Source organism: Chiroxiphia lanceolata, chromosome 1 (genome assembly GCF_009829145.1).
Source record: "Chiroxiphia lanceolata isolate bChiLan1 chromosome 1, bChiLan1.pri, whole genome shotgun sequence".
In the NCBI taxonomy this organism is placed as follows: Eukaryota; Metazoa; Chordata; class Aves; order Passeriformes; family Pipridae; genus Chiroxiphia; species Chiroxiphia lanceolata.
In genome coordinates, this window is record NC_045637.1 from 97204968 (window position 1) to 97227727 (window position 22760).

The following is a 22760-nucleotide window of genomic DNA, read 5'->3' on the forward strand; positions in this document are numbered from 1 at the left end:
ACTTTTTCATAATTCTGTCTGGCTGTTTCTAAGTCAAAATTAAGGGAGGCACATAAAGTTATGGAAGGGCAAGATGTCCTATTTTTGTCATGTCTAAATCTTCAGTTTCCCTCAGAAATGTAACAGCAGCCTAAACCAGAGTTTTGCACAGAAACAATTCACTCCAACACAAGCTAATTTAACTTGCTATTCTGGGATGCATGGAGCTGTTTAAGTAGTCTGAAATCCTCAGCAGCTCTGTTATTTCTACTCATATATAAAAGTAGAGACAGAAAAATCTGTCATGAGTTATTTTGTCCAGGAGATTAGACATGCCAGCAAGATTCTTGTTCAACTGTTACTGCAGGACACAAGGAAGAGCAGTACATTATCTGCATAGCACAGATGAGATGGACTGCCTCAGCATTAACAAATTCTTCTATCATTTTTGTGCCAGCAGAAATTTCTTCTGAGGAAAGGAATTCACAGTAAAGCCACATTTTACCAGAGAAGAATATCACATGCAAACCCATATCTACCCACAACTTCTTGCTCTGAAAGACAACTCATGCATTTTGAAAAAAAGTTATTTATTTTCACTGCTTTAATCTTTCTACTGTAGTGTTAGCACTTAAGATAAGCATCCACTCTTCTACTACCCTATTTACAATCCATTGAAATGTATACTCTACAAATACAATACATATTTTCAGAAATGTAAGGGAAATGCACAATTTGGTAAGGTTTAGAAAAGTGACACGCATCTGTACAGGATCCTCAAATCATCCAAAAAAGTAAAATTTACAAGGCAGTATCCACACAGCTATGTAAGGGCAGGTGCTACAGTGACAAAGCAGCAAACTTGCTAATACAATAAAATACAGAAAATTAAAGTGTTTTGGGGCACCAGATAATATACTTAGTACCGCTGAAGTTGTAAATTTAGAAATACCCATATTTCTAGAAACATGTAACTGAAAACCTGGAGAACGTTCTGAAAAATATTAAACATTATATACACATGAGGTAAATGTACCTTGGTTTTTTAAGAGGTAATTTCACTTTAAAGCAACTGATATGGTGAAGGGTTTGTTTGTTTTTTAAACACAATGATTAACACCTTGCAATCATTTCAATGGCACAACGTAAACCAGGAACTAACTAAAAGGTGAATTTCATGGCAATCACAGAGCCATTACTGAAAAAATAAAATAGCCTCTTACTTCATTTGACACCTTCACGTCCCCATACAGTCAGTCAATCCCAATGTCTTTACCTATATACAAAGTCTTTCTTAGGATTACAAGTGGAACCATCGGAGGGTGACAGTGTGTCATACTTGGAAAGTCCACTTGAGAAACTTCCCAGAATTCCAGCTTTTAAGGTTGTGACGTCCCTGAAGAATTCCAGCATTCCAAAAATGACATTTCAGGCTCTTCAGCATCAGACCATTTCAAATGCTCCTTGTTCTCCATGTCCACATCCCCCGGGTCACAAGTCTGTAAACCAAACTGAGGCTTCAATGCTACTAACATGTAAAATTGATTAAATCCACAAAACTTAAGTGATGTATAATGTATGTAATATTTACAATAAACATTTGCATCAGTATTAATCAGAAACTGTTTTGGTATATACTTGAAATGATACAAAATTAATATTTTGAATGCTAAAATATTTTGGTCCCCCTGGATTTCCAAGAGCAGATCTGGTGATATTACAATCTTAATTTAAAAAATACTTATGTGTACCTGTGTCCATATATATAAGATATGATCTTACACAGGTAACATTTAAAGTTACATAATATATACAGACACAGCCTTTGTAAAAGGTGTTCAGTTGATATAATGGAAAAGAAGAACAAAGCTTGAAGTTGTGGTGTCAGAACTGAGGATACATATAGCTCTACTCAGAATTTTCCTGTTCTGCAGCCCAATATGAATAATAAGGTTGTTCCAAAATAGTGTTCCTAATGTCATACACTGTGTCAAGCATCCTTCTGTGCTTTGTTTTTGCAAGGTTCTATTACAAAGCAAAATATTAGAACAGAGTAAAAATAGTTGCTAGCAATTCAGGAGAATGAAGATTTGCAGGTGGTTGAGACAATGTAACAAACCTCTACAGTTGACAGAATAATCCACATGCCATGATGCTGTTCGGCTGCTGTAGATCTCCTTTAAAATGACACAGAACTGTTTCTTATACTTTAGGAAATTAAACATTATGCTGATAAAGTTTTGTAGGTGCTAAAAAAGCCACTAAAAAAATTATTTGATGAATTATATTACCACCTCATGTTACCATCAAGACAACTATAGAGATCTGAGGCAGGACAGAAGCCTGATGTTTCTAAAGTATGATCTACATCATTTGTATCAATGGTAAGGACCCAACTACATCTATGAAAACTTGAATTGTAACAAAGTTACAAAAAAAGCTAACAAAGCTAAATAGGAAGCCTATGACATTATCATGGAGTTACAATAAGGCACACTGACACTGATCTGTTTTCTTTAAATACGTGCCTAAATATATAGAACTTGCTAGAGAGACATGCCAGGTAGATCGGCTTTGGAGTTAAGTTATATTCAAGCATTGGTTAGATTTTAGAAAAATGTTCTTCACCTAGAAGGTGGTTGGGCACCACAACAGGCTCCCCCAGGGAAGTGGCCACACCACCAAGCCTGACAGAGTTCAAAAAGCATTTGGACAATATTCTCAGGCACATGGTGTGACTCTTAGGGATGGTCCTGTGCAGGGCCAGGTGTTGGACTCAATGATCCTTGTGGGTCCCTTCTAACTCACCATATTCTGTGATTTTTTTCTGAACGCTCATAACTGAAAAATGCTGTGGTGCACAGCTGTCCACGTGCACAGAGGCATAGCGTATTTAAATACCTACATGAAGTAACTTTTAATTCAGCTTTGACTGATGGAGGCCTGAAGCCTGACTTGTTAGATAGTGCCAAACAAACACAACTGTGACAGCTGTACATATGTTTAAGCCTAACTGTTTTCCAAGAACTTGCCTTAGTTTATCCTTTTCTCCTGAATGCTGTCTTCCAGTATGAGTAAACTCATCCATAAAGGTGGCCGAATAAAGCATTTCATTATTTGCAGTTCAACCTCTGAGGGTCTGTAATTCCCAAATCAACCAAACTGACCTCCAAGCAGGCAACAACACAGAAGTTAGTGAAGTGCAAAGGCTTATCTTGGGTAAGGCTTAAATCACCTATGTAGCCTCTTCTTACTAGGCCCCACTCATCTTCCTGCTTTAGCTACCACGTCACAGACTATGCTGCTGTCAGCAATCACTGCTACCACCTTTGTGATCAACTTTCAGTGGGCTGGGGGATGAAAGGGAAGCAAAGATAACATTGCCATGTGTGTTGTGTAACGGGATGGGTACAGATGTGTTCTGAGAGTAGGAGGTGAGGGGGCATATTAACTGCCAGGCATATTTACACACTGAAATACTATGGACTGTTTTGGGCATTGATGAAACCAAAGGTCAACCAGACTCTTCCTAAAACTGCAATTAAAATATCCTGGTAACAGCAGTTTTTTAAGGACAATTCTCCATTTAATTCTTCCCGTCCCCTCCAGAAGTTGTACATTTGGGCAGGCAGCAATTCAATTTCTATACAGGTTTGTGAAGATTTTATGATACCCTTAAAATCTCACGGAAATCTTGACTAAAGCCATGCATATTCTTCTGTGTTCTTACGACAACACAAGTCACCATAAGCTTTGTTCTTCTAACTATGAAGAGGATTGCTGGAATCCTCTGGTATTTGTATCCAATGACCTGCAGCTCACCACTTTCTGTAGCTCACCACTTTGTGTATGAGGCACACAACATATATGCACATAAAATTTTTAAGCAGCTTTGAACTTTCTAGTACAAAAGCCCAAATAACTTTCTCTAATTACAGGTGCACTTAATCCTCATTTAATTGCAAATATTGTTCTTTGAGCCTTAAGACTCAGCAGAACTGCACAGAAAATATGCTTTTCATGTTTGATTTAATGAAACAAAGTCTCCCTTAAGAACATTTTACTCTTCTTACTACTTTTCTGAAGTAAAGAGGTACTTCAAGCATTTTAGAAGTACCACTTCATTAAAAAAAAAATCATCTACATAATTATGACTTATAACTTGACAATTACAAAATATGACTGTGAATTTACTAGCTTACACTAGTTAAAACTCCTACAGTGGTATCAAGAGTCAGATTTTGGTAAAATCAAAAATATTCCATGAATTATGTTGCTGAAACAAGTGAGAGTTAGATCTTAGCTAGGCAAAGGAACAGTTGATTTTTAACTTGTATTTTTGAAACCAAAAGCACCAAAGGCTTCATACGTTCCTACTGTTTTGCATTAAAAGACTCAAAAGTGGCACTTACTGGTGTGATACAATCTGTTTTGAAGGCAATGTAATGTTCTGAAGAAGTGGAAAAAAACCAGTAATCATATATAAAGTATAGTTGCATAAGTTATGTTCCCACAACTGAATGAGGTCAATTTGTAAGTCAAGGTCAGAGTCCAAAAGATACACTACCTTAATAGCAAGCAAAGTATACTCCAATAGTACATTCACAATCTGAATCAAGGAATTGACACAGTGGTTCAGAATAGTCAATGTACCAGCCAGGAATAAAGTTGCCTGAAGAGCCATCGATGCACTTTAGAACAATATAGTGAGCCAGTTCCATTTTAGAAGTGACCTCCTACTTTTAGCACAGTTAACTAGTAAAAACCTGCTATCAACTTTCCAAATAAAAAATTACAAGTTAATAAAACTAGAATACATGATGTTTTGTAAGTAACCTGGGAAAGAGGTTCATAGTGCACAGAAAGGACCCAACACAACTGTTTAGCACATCCACAAAAATCCTAATACGTGACGTTCCTATGAAGTACTAAAAGGCAGCAATATCCTTCTGTTCCCCCAGTGAGGTAGAACAATTAACCATCTTAACACGCCACTCTGGTGCAGATAGGGATTTTTACAGTGTTCTTCGGTAGCAAATCCGGGATTACATCTTTATCCCCTCCTGTTGACTAAGTTGCGATAATGTTTTCTTAATGCGCAAAGCAGTCAGCCTGGCGGCTCCGTTGGCATACCAGCATTCCCGCATAATTTTTGCCATTACTCGCAATGCCTGCAAAGGAAAGACAAGTCATTATATGTACTGCTGTTCCAATGCAGCCCATGGAACCACTGTTCTGCCTTAGCCTCTTCATGCATTTCTGAACTCTACTACCAGTGCTACAGCTGCATGGAAGAGTGTGCTGCCTGAAAAAAAAATAAAATTAAATTCTTACTTTATTTACAGAAAACCAAAACTCTCTAAACACTGTAGAGCAAACCCAGTATTTTACAGCAGGCTTTTGGTCCATGAAAAAATATTTTAATGAAAAATTAGTAGCTTGTCTGTAACTGTTTTCTGAATTTTCACATTAGACAAAAATATGTTTTTTTTATTGTACCTCCAGTTATGGAGTTAGTTCAGTACAAAGCAATTAAGAAATTTATCATCTATCTTCCTCAAATCAAACCTCTGTAATGAGACTGAAAATTTTTGGAGTACTTGTATCCTTTAAACAACCATTCTTTGAAGTCTGTTACTTGTGTAGTAGCATTCACAAAGCAAATCACAAAAACTGAAGATGTTCCAAAATTTTACACTGAAAGCTGTATTATACTGATAGGAAGTTATCAGGATTGAAGTGCCATCATTTAAAAAAATAACTCCACAGCTTGTTAGTGAATATCATTGCTTTTCTCTCCTTCCTGTGTTCTCTTCCCAAATCACCTATCTCAGGCATTCACCCATGCATTCATTTCACACGTGCCACAACCTAGTTCCCTCTAATGTACATCATATCTTATCAATCCCTTACTCCTCCTGTAGCCTACCACAGCTGTTCTCCTAAGCTGTGAATCACAAAGCACTGGTTCTAGCCCTAGCTGAGTTCCCAGAGCAATGGAATATTGCCTCTGACCAGTTTGGGTCAGCTGTCCCAACTGTGTTCCTTCTCATACTCTTGTCCACCCCCAACTCACATGAGAAATGGAGAATGCCTTGAAGCTGTGTAAGCACTAATCAGCAATAGCTATCAGTGTGCTATCAAACTGTTTTGGTCACAAATCCAGAACACCACACCATACAGGCTGCTATGAAGGAAGTTCCACTTAGACACAGCACAACTCTCCACTGCAAAATTTATTTGCAATGACGCTTTCTGCATAATATAATTCAGACTAGCTCTAATTTAAATAGCATCACCTATCCTTCACAGGAAGGATCCTAGAATCCTGCATGCAGTATTAACTATTAGTTTTTACGAAAATGCATTTAAATACTAGTGTATAACCAAGGAACAGCGACATTTAATAAAGCCACAATGATCAGAATGAAATTAATTAGGTTCTCCTAGAAGCAGCCCTTCTCTGTTCAACAACAAGCACAGTTTTTAAGCCACTGAAATCACTAAAAGCTCTAGTGTCTGCTAAAGCGGCTTTAACAAGGTTAGTTAATACCTCACAACTCTGCCATCTGTTTGGAATATTGGGCCTTAACTTCTGCTCACACACAACTTTCCTCATTTCTTCAACAGAAGGATCTGAAGGAACGAGGTCATAGTATGGCAATTGGTAATCTTCGTGGATTCCTGTAATAGGTTGAAAATGGCTTTATTTTAGCTGACACTAGATGACATATTCTCCATTTTTTACTATCTTCCTTATTAGTACCCTACCAGTTTTTGTTTTTTATTTTTAAAAGTTACATTACATTGACTGACAAATAAATAAATAATAAAAAACCCCTTAACCATACCTTGGGAGCATTTACATTACCCTTGAAGAATTTAAAATTTATAAAATTGGAAGAGATATAAGCTATGTTAAATCTTTCATATGCTATACTAAAGACATGCTTCTTCAGAGAATATAATTAATAACAGCATGCTTCATTTTAAATAAGGTATAGATTTTATCTGAACACATTTTAGCTAGTTCTCACTTGTGGTGTTTGCCCCTTGCTCACAGAACACTTAACTTCACTCTTTTCTCCACTCTATGTAAAGTTTTAGGAAAAAAAATAGACATGAATATTTCCTATTTTCTTCAACAGGTATGGTTCATCAGTTTAGAATGAGGTAGAATAGACCAGTCATCATTTACAGGATTAACAATTAGAAAGTCTAAGACATACTGGCTATTATCTTGCACTGTTTTTAGAGCAAACTGTTATCAGAATCTAAATAAGTTTGAGTACGTTACTTAAAATTTCTTAGTATATACAATTTTGTAAAGATTGTCACATACCACCAATTGAACATCGCCGAGCAATTTCCCAGAAGACTAATCCCATTGCATAGATGTCTGCTCGTTTGAATGACTCAAAATGTTTCATATTTATGGAATCATCTAGAACTTCAGGAGCCATGTACCTGTTTGCAATAAAAAACCCATTTAATTTCATAAACACTTAGAGCAGAGAAAGTTCACTACTACTGATCAGCTCAAAACCAAATTAAAATGTTTATGCGGAAAAGAGAACGAAGGAAAATCTGCTTCATCAAGGTTATTCAATCACAGACCTTTCAGTGCAAAGGGGATAAGTAAACTGAGAGGAATAAGCAAAGAAATGAGGGGAAAAAGTAAATGTGAAACTACCAACAAGTAGAGCCATAAACAGACAAGGGATAACAGAGACAACAACAAAGACCAAAAGTGTCCAGTTGCTAATTGATAGGTTACTAAGAAATTCAGAGCTTTAGAGAGGCCCAGTCTGGACACTGTGAATGCTAATAAATAGAAAACAAGAGGAACATGAGGACTGTGGATACTCAAGGGAGGCCTGTGGGACTATGCAATGCTTATCAAGGAATGTTTAGGAGAAAGGGAACAGAAGTGGGGCAATAGATAGAAAAGGGTAGCAAAGGGGTCAGGTTGCACAAAAGGCTGCCAGTCTGCTCCCCAGTGTACCCTATTTTATTAAATACTATTTTTCTGTGCAATCTCACTCTCAACCCCATGTGCACATGTTCTCTAAGAACTACATGTCAGCAACTGGAGGCAAGTATGAGTGAATTCAGGTCTAGCAATTGGAGTGGGACAAGGGATGAAGGTGCCCTCAGGCTTGGGGTCACAGCAACTAGGGAGAAGGAGGGTCTCAACATCAGTAGCTGAAAGGGGAAATGCAGATCCTAGGAGTACATGTCCACAGGTGTTAAGACCAAATATCTGGAGCAACTACGAGGGGACCAGTGTGAATAAATTCTGGGCAAGCAACTGTAGTCAGAGAGCAGGTAAAAGAACCCCTGGTGCCAGCAACTGGAGTAAATGAGGGTCTCTGCTTCAGTCCCACTGAAGTGGGACCATGGGTCACAGGTTTCACGGTTACACCTTACATGTACCAGCTACAGGAGAGAATGGGGATGAGAAAAGCAGAGTAAGGGTCTCCCAGCACCAGCAACTGAAATGGGAGTCACAGGTCTACGTGCCTGGGTGCCAGCTGCTAGGGTGGGCCAGGTGGTTTGCATTTCCCCAAACCTTGTATACATGGCTGTTGTACATGGCTGTAATTCTCTAGCCAACTTCAAGCTGGTCTAGACCAGCAACTAGGTGGCCTAGGTAGGGATGTTTGATGGGGGGGGGGGCAAATTGGTATTTGAGAGGGTATCCATGCATGTAGGGGTGCATACAAGACCTGTTTGCTACTGTCCACTAATCCAGCTGGTGAGTAGGAGACCCACAGAGCACCAAAGAGAGCATTAGACACAGAAAGTGTTGTATGGAGGGTTGAGGGATTCATAAACATGCATGGACTTGTGAGGCTGCAGAAGGGAGTGTGTGCTTTTCAGTAACGAAGTTCAATTCTGATCAGCTGAAGAGAAGGAAGGAGACTTGGCTGTCTATACTTTTGTTTTATACAAGTTCTGACAGTGTTTTATGTGGGTGTTGAAGACAGCACATGGTGCATAGCAATCTGTGTAATCAGCCCTGTCACTACTGTATATATGTCTGTGTATGACTGGTTGAATCCCAAGAACGGAAGCAGCAGCCACATCCATGGGCCTCAGATGAACAGAGGACACACCAGCTGGGCTCCAGAGGGCAGGCAGGAGGAAGTCCCAGTTCCAGGAATTTGACAAGTTATAGCAGCCACTTAAAACATCCCCTAACAAGACTAGAGAGGGAATAGGTGTGAAGCGTTGGTTAAAAAACCAGTAGTGTTAAAAGAACAAAGGCTCACTACCATCGCAGCAGCTTATTCTTCATCATAATAGTAAATTCTATTTGGGTTACACTTTAACAAGTGCTCACAAGCTTACTTTATCCACATTCTCAGCCAAAAAAAAAAAAACCAACCAAAAAAACCACACCTATCTGTGACAAATTTTCAACTGAGAACAAGGACTGAAAACTGGTCATGGTATCCAAGCGATTGTTACCTTGTTTAGTGACTAAGCCTAATGTGAGAACGTCAAGCAAAATATCAGTGTTGGACCTTGCTGACAGCAGCATCCTCACTGGCTGCTGGAAAGAATGAATGGTGTTTGCTGCATCAAGTCAACATCAGTTGCAGTATTTACTCTCTCATTCTAGTATGGCTCTGGCAGCTAAATCCACTATGTAGTGTTTAGAAGAGTTCAGTGTGTTTCTCCACATCACTGCCCCTTCAGTCTCAGGCTGACATGAATGAAGCATGCAAAGAATGGCACCATGGCTTTGGAGAGCACTGTTGACTGGTAAGAAAGCAACAGGTATAGATTACTGGAGTAGAATACAGCGCCTGGAACAGCCACAGAAGCCTAGGCACAATTTCATTTCATTTAATCACATAATACTAGGGTTTTCTTTCTTTTGCAGTACCACAGATGGTAGAGAGAATATAAGAAACACTACTTAAAATAAATTTCAGGATTATCACACCCTTCAGAACTCTCTCAGCACTACTGTGTATTACGGAAATTACACAGACACAAGGAAGTAAGGGCTATCAAAAAAAGGAGCAAAACCACAACCAGTAGCTGCATCTGTTCTAACTACCCAGAACAAGGTTTGCTGACATGAGAGTTCTTCTAAGGCACACAAATTCCTCACAATTCATAAACACAGCACAAAGCAGAGGACAACTGTCTGAAGTGGAATGTAAGGTTTACTTTAATAGTAATTATTGAATGGAAGCTGAGTCGAGTTAAGTTTACATGTCACAAGCTTTAATACGGACAAGGCTCAAATAGTTCTGGTCCACCATATCAAAAACATCTTAATCAAGAATGTAAGACTGTGGTGAGTGTTTTAATGCTCTCCAAGGATTTTGCATTATTGAATACTCTTGTGCTACTTCCATGTGCTTGACAGTATAGTAATCAGTTTGGAACCTAGCACAAAGCATATTTGTTCTATCTTAAGATCACATGGGGATGAGAAGAGTGATGGACCTTAAGAAACACCAAACCAAAAACCTCAACCATGGTGCAAGAGGTCAGCCAGAATCACTTAAACAAGCAATAAGGGAGATTGTCTCAGTTTCTGTAAATCATTCTAAAGACAAGGGGTTTAACAGATAAGACCATAAGAGGCCTGAATGTGGCAAAAAATCGCTCCCTCCCTCCCCCCAGTGTGACTTCCATTGAATTTATTGGCAAAGTGACCTCTTACCATGATCCTTGATCAATGCATTTAGATTGACTTTGGTTTCCATAACACTGAATGGTGATTGCTCAAAAAGTCTGAGAGATTATTGCTGGAAGAAGAGAGGTGAAAGGCAAGTAGGTCATCTAAGTGAGGTTAGCAGATGAGCCATTCATGGCTGTTACACAAAAGGGAGAGAAGCAGGCACCTCCTTGTCAGCTTATGCACTGGAAATGCATTGCTTGCCAGAAAGAGTATTTTAGGTTCTGGAGAGAGCTATTCTACACAGACTAACTCTGACCTTCTGAACAAGGTTTGCAGCTCTGTATCATCCAAGAATGAAAGCACAAGTTTACAGATTTGTTGAGTATGGTCTTGCCAAACTTTGGGTGCCTCCTGACCCCAAAAGCTCAGTATTAATTGCCTAAATGTTGTGTACAACATAGAGGGAGCTTGGTGTCATCAAACAAGACCCATACACAACACTACTGACTGTGACATCTCCCTTCATGAAGCCTATACTCACAAGGTACAATTCTGCTCATATTTGATTCAGGTAAACTTCAGAGAAGCACCCATGTGAAGGAAGAATTTGCTGCCAAATGTCTTTTAAACACAGCCTATTTGAACTACCAAAAGCAACAGCTAGGCCACACTTCTAAAAGAAATAAAAAGAGAATGAGAATGAGGGCTTTTTTACTTGCCTCAGGGAGTGAGAGAGGGATTCTATTTCCTTCTCAGTTTAAAGCTCATGTTCCCTGCTTTATGCTGCAGGCTGAGCTATGAAAGCACACAGTTCACACCCTCTGGTAAAGCTAAGCCTCTGAACAGAAAAGAAACAAAGTCAGAAAAGAAGGATCATCAGTTTGACTCAACACCTCATTCACTCACCCAAGAGTGAGTTTGCTTGCTCCCTAGACCATACATTTTTTACAACAATCATTAGAGAAATATAAACTTTGTCAAATCCCCCTGAACTTGTACACAGAGCTTCAATGTGCAGAAGAGCTACCAGTGGTGGCAATCAATGGGAGCTAAAACTGTCACTGAACAGGTAAGATTTGACCTGTACTATGAAAAATTAATCAGAGGTGCAGAGCGAGTTACCTAAGAATGCACAAGGGAGAAGAGGGGACCAAGCCTTTTACAAGAATGAGCAATTTTCAGAGAGGTAGAAATGACTTATGTCTTTTAAATGGGAAACATATTAGTCCTGCAGGTGCCCACTGCAGTAAGCAAGAGTTGCTACAGCTTTACCCTTGAGAAGAAACATAGGGCAGATGAACAAGCAATTTAAAAATGCCTATGCAAGAAGAGATCTGGTAAGTGGGATCTACGGACACAGCTGAACGGATGCTTTCTCCAACGACCAGACTAAAGAGAGTAACCGATTTGTACACTGTTTTTCTTGGCACGTACGTGTAGTAGAAAATACAAAATCACACGCGGTATGTGTCCCGCATGCAGCTCAGTTTGCAATGACAAGTTCCAAAGTAAGCCTGCTGTTTCACTACCAATGATTACTAGAGACTTTGAAAAGGAATAATGCCCACTACCTTGTAATGTAGCAGTAGCTCAGAAAATAAATCCTATCTGACAATTTGTGTGGTATTTTTAAAGCTGGCAAAGGACTAGTACAGCAGAGCTTTAGAACAAAGTAACTTCAGCAATATAATTGTAAGAAAAATAAATTTTCAGTACGTGTTCTAAAAGCTTTAGTTAATTGAGCCTTAAAATAATGTTTTGGGGTTTTTTCCTTCCAAAAAGACACAGCTCAAGGGGCATCCTAGTTCACAGTAAAACGCACATCACCCCCCTCCCCTGCAATATCACTACCTATAGAGATACATAAAAAAAGTATTTTTTATGTGTGGACTGGAAACTAGGCAACATCAAAACAGAATTTTCTCTAACACTGCTAAGGCATATAGGCTTGGCTGTCACACATTTCTCCATGACAAGTGTCCAAACTTCAGTCTGCCATACCACTGAACCTTTAGGCATCAAAAGAACAAAAAATTCCCAACATCCCCAATGGTTGCTATGGTTCACTGTTAGTGCTGCTATCTCTGTATGCTGTATAGCTGCACAGCTTACTAAAGGAAATTTATCTTCAGAACGGCTTACAGTTATTATTGTCTGATGGTTCAGCAATGCTAAATTACAGCCAATAAGTTTATATGCAGTTTGCTGATGGAGTTAAACAGCTTCAAATTCTTTTGAGGGCAAGAAAAATCCGTCTTTCCAAATGCAAAAGTAGTCTTTTAAAAGACTCATCCATTGATGATTCTATCTATGCATTAGATGACAAAGAGGACTGCTGTTTTAAGTTCTTGTATTTCTCTCAAAAATGTGATTCCAGGAAAGAACATGTCCAAGACTCTGCACCTTTTATGTTCTACCATATAGGCTTCACACTGGAAAACACCAGCTTTTTACTTTCAGTGTTAATATCCTGTCTTACACTCCTGCCTGGTTGGGCTGCAAGTAACATTTTCATGCAACACAAGGCAAGAATAAAGCACTGAAGTCTCTAAAACCATCAGTCTTGAAGTCTCTTATTTTAATACATACTTGTATCTACAATATTTTGTAAGTTTTCAGTATTTTACATATGCCAACAATCAACATGCTTTAAAGTTCTTACTCTCTAACTATATCTGCCATTACATTTCCCTGCTGCTTATATCTATATCAACAAAAACCTATATGGGACAAGAAAAAACAAAGCATTTTATTATAGACATTGCCTGGCACATCATGTGAATGATTTTACCTTTTTGTTCCCACTCTGTGGTTTGGGGCAATATCAATTGTGTCTGTAGCTGAATCGTGCCTAACTGCCAATCCCAGGTCTGCAATGCAGCATGTTCCATTCTTTTTCACCAATATATTTTTTGATTTCAAATCTCTGTGGGCAATTGCTGGTTTGCCTGGAAGGGAAAAAATAGAAATAACATATCTACAAAAAAAAAAAATTAAAAAAAAAGAATCAAACTGCTTTTATTCTAAGCCCGGTGCAAATTTTGTTTGAAGTTACAGAATTCCTTCCAGTTCTGACACTTTACGTGCATCAAGGTAACTCCTGAAATCATTCATTGTGGATTGTCTGGCTGTTCAGGAAAGTGCCTCATGTTTACCATATTACACCACTCTACTGCTCCTTTCCCTCTTCCTGCAAATATTTACAGCACAGACATACTGTTTCCCATAAAAAAGTTTCTAACGTTTCTGGAAATAGACCCTTAGTGTTGTCTCAACTTGAAGTTAAGAAGACACTACGTGCACCATTAGTTGGTGCCCTTTAATAGGTTTTTTTGTAGGAATGATTGTTACATCACAATGCCATAGAAAGGAAGACAAAGAGCCGTCCAAATTAAGTTCTATTAATAAGAAATTATCACATAGCAGAATGAACTACTGATGTGTCATTTAAAAAAAAAACAAACAGAAAACCAACCAGTGACCAATGTCCATGTGACAAGCTGAAAAATTGTAAGATTACCTTGTGTGCCAACAATTTCCATGTGTAGATGAGCAAGACCACTGGCAGTGGACAAAGCTAATTTTATCATTCCTTCCACTGTTACTGTATACCTGTTCAGGTAATCAAAGAGTGATCCATGCTCGTGATAGTCTGACACCAACCACAGCTGAGTCCATGTACCATTGTCTGCAAAATAACACTGGCATGAATAACACACGTACACACACAAAAGACAAGTAACCCACATATTCCACTTCTATACAATGCTTATGAAGTACAAATTATGTTTTGCAAGTTAACTCAGCAAGTTAGACTCTTAAATCTTTATTTCTATCCCTGTAACATTTAAACACCTCTCTAAGGGCTGACAATATCACGGGAGGCTTTCCGAACATCTTAGTAAGTATTCTTTTATTTAAACTAGAAGACAAACCATAGAAAACTCATGTCACCGTAATTCTGAGGTGAATATTCAGAGTGAATTATTCAGGTTATTAGCCAGGCCCTGCCATTCCCAACTCTTCTGCTGGAATGTGGGGAGGCAGGAAACAGTGCTGAATGCCCAACATAAAACTAATCCTGTCACTATCAGTCTAGTACAGTATTGTCCAGGCCAACCATTAATTTAAAAAAAAAAAAAAAAAAAAAAAAAAAAGTGTTTCAAGCTATGTTCCCTAACTCCTTCAGTCTTCCCATAATCTGCCCTCAACCTGGGAGATAATTTCCAGAGTTACCAGCAGCTGGTAGATTTTTTTTCCTAGAGTAGAAGCTTACAAGCAGCAATTGGACACATGACTTCAAGGAAAAAGTTAAATCCCACCTCTAGTGACCTCTAAATTGCTAGCCAAAATTGAGATTTCCAGGAGGCACAAGAGTAAAGAAAAACACTGAGAAAACCAGTTTGCTGCACGACTTTTTGCTGAACTGTAAAATACAGGACAGGCCATAATACATGTGTAGATATTCCAGGGCATATAAATGACAGATAAGAACTTAGTTGTTCACATTGTAAAGTACTGGACACAAAATACCTTGAACTTTAAGCCACACAGAGAAGACTATTAAAGCAATCTAAATCAAGAGAGGGGCAAAAGGATTTTTTACCTAAGATGTAAAAACACACTCGGAAAAGAACAATTCTGCCACTAAAGAGGTTTTCCAATTTTGTTTTGTTATGAAAGCAACTCTCCTGTGGCAGAGCTGAGAAGTGCTTTTATAGCTAGCAACTTTTGAAGAAGAATCTTTCATCTCTTTAGAAGACTAACTATCCCATAGAAGATTTCAACTGGACTTCTATCCTGCATTATACAGCCCACATGTGCTCAGAACAAGTGAGAACACTCAGCAGAAGTCAAAAAGATGTCTCATTATGTATTAGTCCCTAAGAATTACTCAGGAACTAAATACAAAGAACATGAAGCAGAGAAGTAAATTCAGGAGTTAGTTCCTATCATAAACACACTGAAAAATTTTTAGTTTCCAAAGAACACACTTGCCTCAGGAAAGTCAGAGGCACAAAATGCCTGATTTACGGATTGGCAGAAACTACCTTCATGAAAGCATTTATGCTTATCTTTAACTGAACACTTCAGTGGGCATGGGAAAATTTGCAAGCATGTCTTTTACTTGGATGTTCCTAGGGAGGCCAGTGACAACACCACTAAAAACAATCTAAAAAAAAAAAAAAAGCCTCCAAATACTTCAGAGTAGGGAAATAAAAGACTAATCTACATTCAAATAATTCCCATAATGGAAAGAGAATTCTGGCTTGCTACATTCACAGAACAGTCTCGACTAAGTTGTTAATTTAAACAGGCAAAAGAAAGCAGTCACATGCTCTAACCTGTAAAGGGCTGTTAGAAAGCTGCTATTGCAGCAGGAAGAGTCTTATAATATGCCCAGACTTGGGCACAGAAGGGATGCCTGAGTTTTGTTTTTTAACAAAGAATAAGGGAATTAAAGATTTTTTTTAAATAGCTTCAGTTATTTTCTAGAACTGCTCCTTCTCTTGCTACTTTGCAATATCCAAGCATGAACTCATCTAACTCAGCATAGTATTAAATGTGACTTTTCTCAAAGAGAATCATGGTCTCTGAAAAGTCAATCTAACAGCATTAGCTTCACTAAAAGCAGTCTTATAGACCCATTAGAAACAGGTATGAGTTCACAACCACATAAGAGATACTCTCAAATACATATAATCAAAGAGCTCCAAAGAGCTGCAAAAGTCCAAAGTAAACTAACTTAATCACTTCAGAATATTCTCTTCACTCAGTTTTATCCTACTGCTTCATCAGTTATGACCCTACATTGCCTTAAATAATCCTCTCCTAGGCATTAACATCATACACACTCATTGCTTGGTCCTGTATTTTATTTCTTCTCCTCTTTCTTATGAATGAGAGACCTCAGCAGGTGTCTAAATTAGACAGCAAAAAGCAGAGAAATAAACTAATTTTAATTAATCTACCAGATCTGTTGTGATTATATAAGCTCTTTAAAAGATGTCAGTTTCTGAATAATTATCACTGCCTGAATCAAGACTATGGTGCCTTTGCATAAGTTCCTCCCTCTTAACTCTACATGGCCACCTAAGAGGAGAATATGCTGCTGATTACAGACTTCTACTTCAGTTTTATCCTATTTATTACCTGCAAGCCTTAATATTCAGTTTTTACCTTCCTTCCAAAGAAGAAAATATAAAGCTGGCCTTACCATCCATTCTGAAAGGAGCCATGATTTTTTCCTATTATATGTTGTATTTGTGGCCCTTCAACCAGAGTTTGATAAGAGACAATGTTGCACCCAAGCTTACATGAATATTAATTACAGACAAGCTGAAATGCAGCAATAGATACAGTGTCCAGCTATCAGAGGGGACCTACTATGTTTTCCTTGCCTTGCTGTATTTGACAAGCTATAAAATTTTTTAGCACATGAAGCAGAACACATTATGATAAACTTAAGTCTTTTTATACTGTTGACAGTAGTTAATTATTACCAAGTAATAATTAACCTGACCCTGAGTATTTTTGGCTGCACAGTAAACAGCATCCGCCATGAAGCTTTCAATCACAGGATTTGCATTATCAGGTAAGAAAAAGTAATTACACTCAGTTGTAATTACACACAGTAGCACAGCCTTCCATGATAAGGTAATCTAATTTGGTTTATATACACACAACTGTCAAGAATCTCAAGCAATTTCAGAATGTTGAAGAAAATTACAAAAAATTTACATATGTTATTAGAAATATATTTAAGAGACTAATTATGGTTATTTCATCTATTTGCAAGAGACCCAAAAGTATTTTAGACCATCAAAATCACTCAGAGGTAAAAGCTTTCTTTTTGCAATTCTAAAAAAACTAAATTGAAATTCTGAGTAAAGAAGCCTTTAGACTTCTTGTTAATCAGGAGACTGATTACAGTTTGAGAAACACCTTAGTCAGCAACATCCACCTTAGTCAGGCTGACTGTTGAAAAAAGGAATTTATAACAACTGCTTTATCAAATATATAATCAAGTTTCAATTAAAATTCAATTGAGTGAATTCACTTAAGTGAAAAATGCTTCTTTCACATTGGCATTAGCAAAGCAAAAATTCTGACTTGGTACATGTTTGTTTTTAAATCAAATACTAGGTTTTAAGCCGTGACAGTATTGCTTGGTACAAGGGTTTTCAAACATAACTTTATGTTACAAGTTGAATGTATAGAAGTTGTTACAGAAACTGCCTAATTCTATGTGTTCAGTAGTGTCATGTCATGTGTCAAGTGTTTTAAAGCACAGATTTAGCCTTTTTTGGCATGGAGATAATGTAGCACACACAAAAAAACCCCAACATGAAAAAGCAGTGAAAATATAAGATTCAGATGGAATGTGTAAGGAGAAAACTCTTAGAAATGAGATATTCAGGGAGATGTCAGTGACTGGAGGATGACTGGTGTTTTGTTAGCAAAACAGCTTTACTCTATTACATTGAGATAGTCATCTGATTAAATTGATGAAAAGCACTTGAACCATGTAGATTAGCAAGACCTTCCAGTCAAATTCCTTATTCTCAGGCTAAAGCCAGAGCTTCAAAAGAATAAATGGTTCAAATATTACTTTTCTCAAGAGGAAGGAATTCCGCTCACTTCTTTGCAGCATGTTGCTTAACATCATTCCTGGGGTTCTGCTTACCATTAAAGGTACTCTGAACAAAACTTCCACCAAGGGAAGTGCAGCTTTCAGTTAAGTGGAAGGGAGGTCAAAGTATTTTAGTGCTTTGGAAGCGTGCAGTACAAGACTTTGCCTTACTTGTACCATGACTACACAGTTATGGTTACAGACAGCTAATCAAGAGAAACTTTTAGTACTGTAAACCAAGGTTGCTGTCACTACACTTTCGTTAGTAGAATAGCATAGATAAGTAGTCCCTGATACACTTTACCTTTAAATATCTGGGTTAGAGAGAACAAAACAAAACAAAAAAACCCCACAAAACCCAAACTGTGTGTTTTAGGTGGTTCATAACAAGACAACACATGGCCCTGAAAGTAATTTCCCTGACCTAGCAGTGTTTGAAAGTTAGTGTACACTCGTGGCTAAGCACAGAGCTATCCAGAACACAAATACTTGTCAGACAGAACACAACTGCAGTTAAAAATCATTCATTGCTTCTCAGCTCTCAAGCTGGCTTAATAGCAGCACCTATTTCCCAGTAAATTATGGGATGGGAAGCAGATAGATTGGACCAGCTCCTATAGCCTTCTGAACATGCAGCTCTGGGGAAGAAGAGAAAGAGGATGTGCCATTAAGGTGTGAGGACTGTCTAAATGGTGTAGTAGAACAAGAAGTGAAGATAGTCACAAGCTCTAATCTATACACACACCCTCCTACCCAGAGGAACCCCTTCCACGAATTGTACACTACAATGGCCAGACAGATGTTCCCCGGCAGTTGTGAAAACCATACAGTTGCAGTAAGAGGACAGACCTAAATAATGCCTTTAAGCAGTAGCAAGAAACGCAGCGTGACTTTGTTTCAAAGCTCCGCTGCACCAGTCCTTTGCCAACTTTAAAAATACTTGTACTGCTGTATCTCTTGTAGTCATCTTCGAAACGTCTCAGAAATGCAGTTACATCTTGCAGTCTAATGACTTTGTGCATTCCAGATAGGCTGTAGGAACTCCTGAATGCATTCAGCAGTCTGCCCTACAGAGAAATGGATGTAAATCCTTCACAGATATTATTGCTGTGAAAGAATACTTCATCTTGCACCCAGCACCTAATAAGTATTTATCAGTTAGTACCAGCATCTACAGTGAAAGACTGTTAAGCCTTTGGTCTCTAAAGGCAAATTTGTGATATACCTGCCCCTTTCAGAGTACCAGGATAGCACACTTGCTAAACTGAAAGAACTACCCCCGTAATTGTCCCTCTAGGTCCTCCCATTTAATGGGATATAGGTGGTCTGAAGTATTCTTAGCAAGAGTTGAAGTATTTACCTCCTTCAATATTCAGGACTGAATTCTTAACCCAGAGAGAGAATGGTGGGTACATATTTCCCCACTGAGAGAAGGTAGACAGTTACACTGAGAATGAATTCTGCATTGATGAGTTAAAAATAACACAACTTTCTACATCTGCTCAGACAGCAATACTGTTAGAAAGAAGTCAAGAATAGCAGCATTTTCAAAACATGTTTTTATCCGTTTTTCGTAAACCAGTCACCAACTAGTTCTCAAGAAAATAGAAGAGCCTTGCCTTGAAGCCCTAAAGCCTCCAATAATGGCATGAGCTATCAATTAAGTATTTTGTCTTTGTATGTAAAGCATATTAACAGTAGAAACTAGAAACAATTTCATATCGCATTATATTAAAGGAACCTCATGATGATCAAGTCAAATGGAACTTCACGCTATTTTGTCTGGAACTCAAAACAGTAATCAAGAAATTATTTTTGAAAGCCAATCATTTAAGAAGCCTTCCTCATACCTCCTCTGCAGAGTAGTCAAGTGTATTTTTGGGACAAACTACCTGAGGGTTTTAGGCAAAACGAGAAACTGGTATGCTTAACCACTGATGGATTTTGTTAAAAGTTATAGCCAAGGTATTGTAATACATCCTCCATGTTTTTAAGTGACATACAGAAGCTAAAGCTTCTGCAGCAATGGTTTTTCATTTATGGTTTTAATGCAACTAATCTAATTTTAAACCCAGGCTCCAGATACTCTAGTAGGTCCACCAGAAAAAACTCAAGCTCTTGTAGGTACTAGTAATAGCCAGTACAATTTTAAGTATGAAAATAAGACAGTTTCTAATGGTAAGCATAATAAGCTGCAGGAAGAAGTTGCCTGGTATGGTATAGATCTGCAAGCTCTTGGAGGATAACAAGCTGCACAAATATCTGTTAGGAGCAAGTTAACTGCAGGTAATCCTTTCCTGGAGAAGTGTTCCACATAATCTCTTGGATTATGTCCCAATTCTACAGATTTATATAAATATAAAAATTTGAAATTAATCTAGGAGTAATTAAAAAAACCCTCTATTTACACATATACTTCAACTACACTAAAACCATTTAGGAATTTCCCATAAAACTGAGAGCCCTTTAAGAATTCAGCATGTGTGTGAATTCTTGACTCCTCCTTAAGGTGACAGAATTTTCTGCTTTCTTTGCAAAAAAGTCAAAGGCCATTTGTGGTGAAACATGCAGTTTCAGATGAAAGTACCTCAATGAAACAGGGTAACATCTTAGCTCCCCTTAAGGTAAGAAATTCAAAACTTGTTTAGGTTTTAGTAAACTCTGGCATCTTAAACTGGACTGCAGGAAAATCCAAGAAACTTTAATCTACTGTAGCCACAACAATTCAAGCTGAAAAAAAATGTTTAAACTGTTCCTCTTAGTGGATATTTAAAGACTTATCAGGAGAGCTCCAGAAAGCAGGTATAGTTTTTTACTGCTAGGAACAAATCGTTAACTCCATTTTTCCAATTTACTTTTTAACTGGAGTTTTGAAAGAATAACTTCTCATAACTCAGCCTTAAAAATAAATCTTCTACCTCCTACTTTATATCGGGACAATGAGATTAGATCTCTTTTGGTTCCAAGCATGTATATTATCAGGCTATTAGGTAATTACAGGTACAAGTATTCAACAGATGTGTGGGCTCACATGATAAGGTATCTCCTTTTTGATACCAAAGCATTTTAAACAAATGTATAGAAAGCATGTTTTCCTGAAAAGAGACATTTTCCTTCATTAAACTTATGAAAAGCCTGTCAAACCCTGAAATGCTCTAGTAACAAAATCATTTCTTGCTACTCTTAACAAGATCCTCACAACTTTATTTTCCCCTTCACGTACTGTCTATTCTGACGAGGTACAGAAACAGTAAAATGAATTCATAGTATCACCAACCTTTGTTGTCTGCAGCTATAAATCCAAGTATGTTTTCATGGCGTAGCATAACTGTTTGATAAATTTCTGCTTCTCGAAACCATGAACGTTCCTCTCTTGAAGAGAAGATCTTCACAGCCACTTCTTCTCCTCTCCACTTCCCTCGCCAAACTTCTCCAAAGCGACCCTTACCAATGCTTTCTTGAAGTACTATAGTTCTTGCAATTGTTCTTTGCACAAGTAAAGGTAAACCTGAAAAGAGGATTTTACATTAACCTTAAATATCACTCTAACAAAACAAGCACTTATCCCAAATAATAAATGAGATCCTATTCCATTAAGGTATTTCTCTGAGAATGCACATTCTCTCAGCTTGTTGTGAACTGCTGACAAGCAGAGGTAGGATTCTGCCTTCAACCTTAAATGCCAGCAAAACAGGTACTCTAGGACATTATGTTACAAATTATATTACATTATGCTACAATTGTTAAAAACATGACACACGTTTCCTTTCTGTTAAGAATGTGGGCACTTGCTGATTCATAATATTTTATTTAAATGAAAAAAAGAAACAACCATGAAGCGATCAGGACCTCGATTGAGGGAGGTTTTTTTGGTTGCTTGTTTGTTTGGTTTTTTGGGTTTTTTTAACTTTATTTTTGGAAAAAGGATCTGCCCATAACTCTCCTGGCAAAGCAGCTTAAGAATACTTTTGCTAATGATTAAATTTACTTAGCATTAGATATGACCGTCCATTTCTAAGTTTAAAGTTAAACCACACTTATCAGCAACACTTACTGCTGAAAACTTACACTCATGCCCAAGTATGCCAGTAGCCTCTTAGTAATCCCAAGTCACTGCAAAATAGGAAAACATCCTTGTAATGGAAGCTTCCCTTTTTAGAGGCCATTCTTGTGCACCTTGCAGCAATTATACTTGAAAAAAAGGTTTACATTCATGAAGATTTTATAGCTTTGGAACATCTACATGTTTTAAGCACAGAGCACCTCTTAACACGCTTCAGTAATTTTATACAGGCAGTGGCATCCCTCAACCAGAGTGGGTTTCTGTTCATTTTAAATCTTTCCTGTTGTAACTGCAAGGCTTGTCACTGGATTCTCCATTGATACTACACTGCAGGATGAATGCATCAGCCAGGTTATCTGCTTACAATAAGCTCTTTTGGTACAGGATTATTTCACTTAAACCAAACACTTTGCAATCTATTACTCCATAATCACTGTTCC

At 37.8% G+C, this 22760-nt stretch overlaps 1 protein-coding gene across 1 annotated transcript in view; it reads right to left on the bottom strand.

The window, feature by feature from the left end:
- Positions 1 to 552: 552 nt before the first annotated feature.
- TGFBR1 (transforming growth factor beta receptor 1) overlaps positions 553 to 22760 on the bottom strand; it is a 34151-nt gene continuing 11943 nt past the window's right edge. Inside the window, exons 4-9 of the mRNA XM_032708897.1 lie at positions 21535 to 21765; positions 14145 to 14312; positions 13416 to 13572; positions 7322 to 7446; positions 6533 to 6663; positions 553 to 5150 (exon numbers count right to left, since the gene is read on the bottom strand). Of these exons, the coding sequence (XP_032564788.1) occupies positions 5025 to 5150; positions 6533 to 6663; positions 7322 to 7446; positions 13416 to 13572; positions 14145 to 14312; positions 21535 to 21765 (938 nt within the window). The 3' untranslated portion in view covers positions 553 to 5024. The remainder of the gene's footprint in view (positions 5151 to 6532; positions 6664 to 7321; positions 7447 to 13415; positions 13573 to 14144; positions 14313 to 21534; positions 21766 to 22760) is intronic.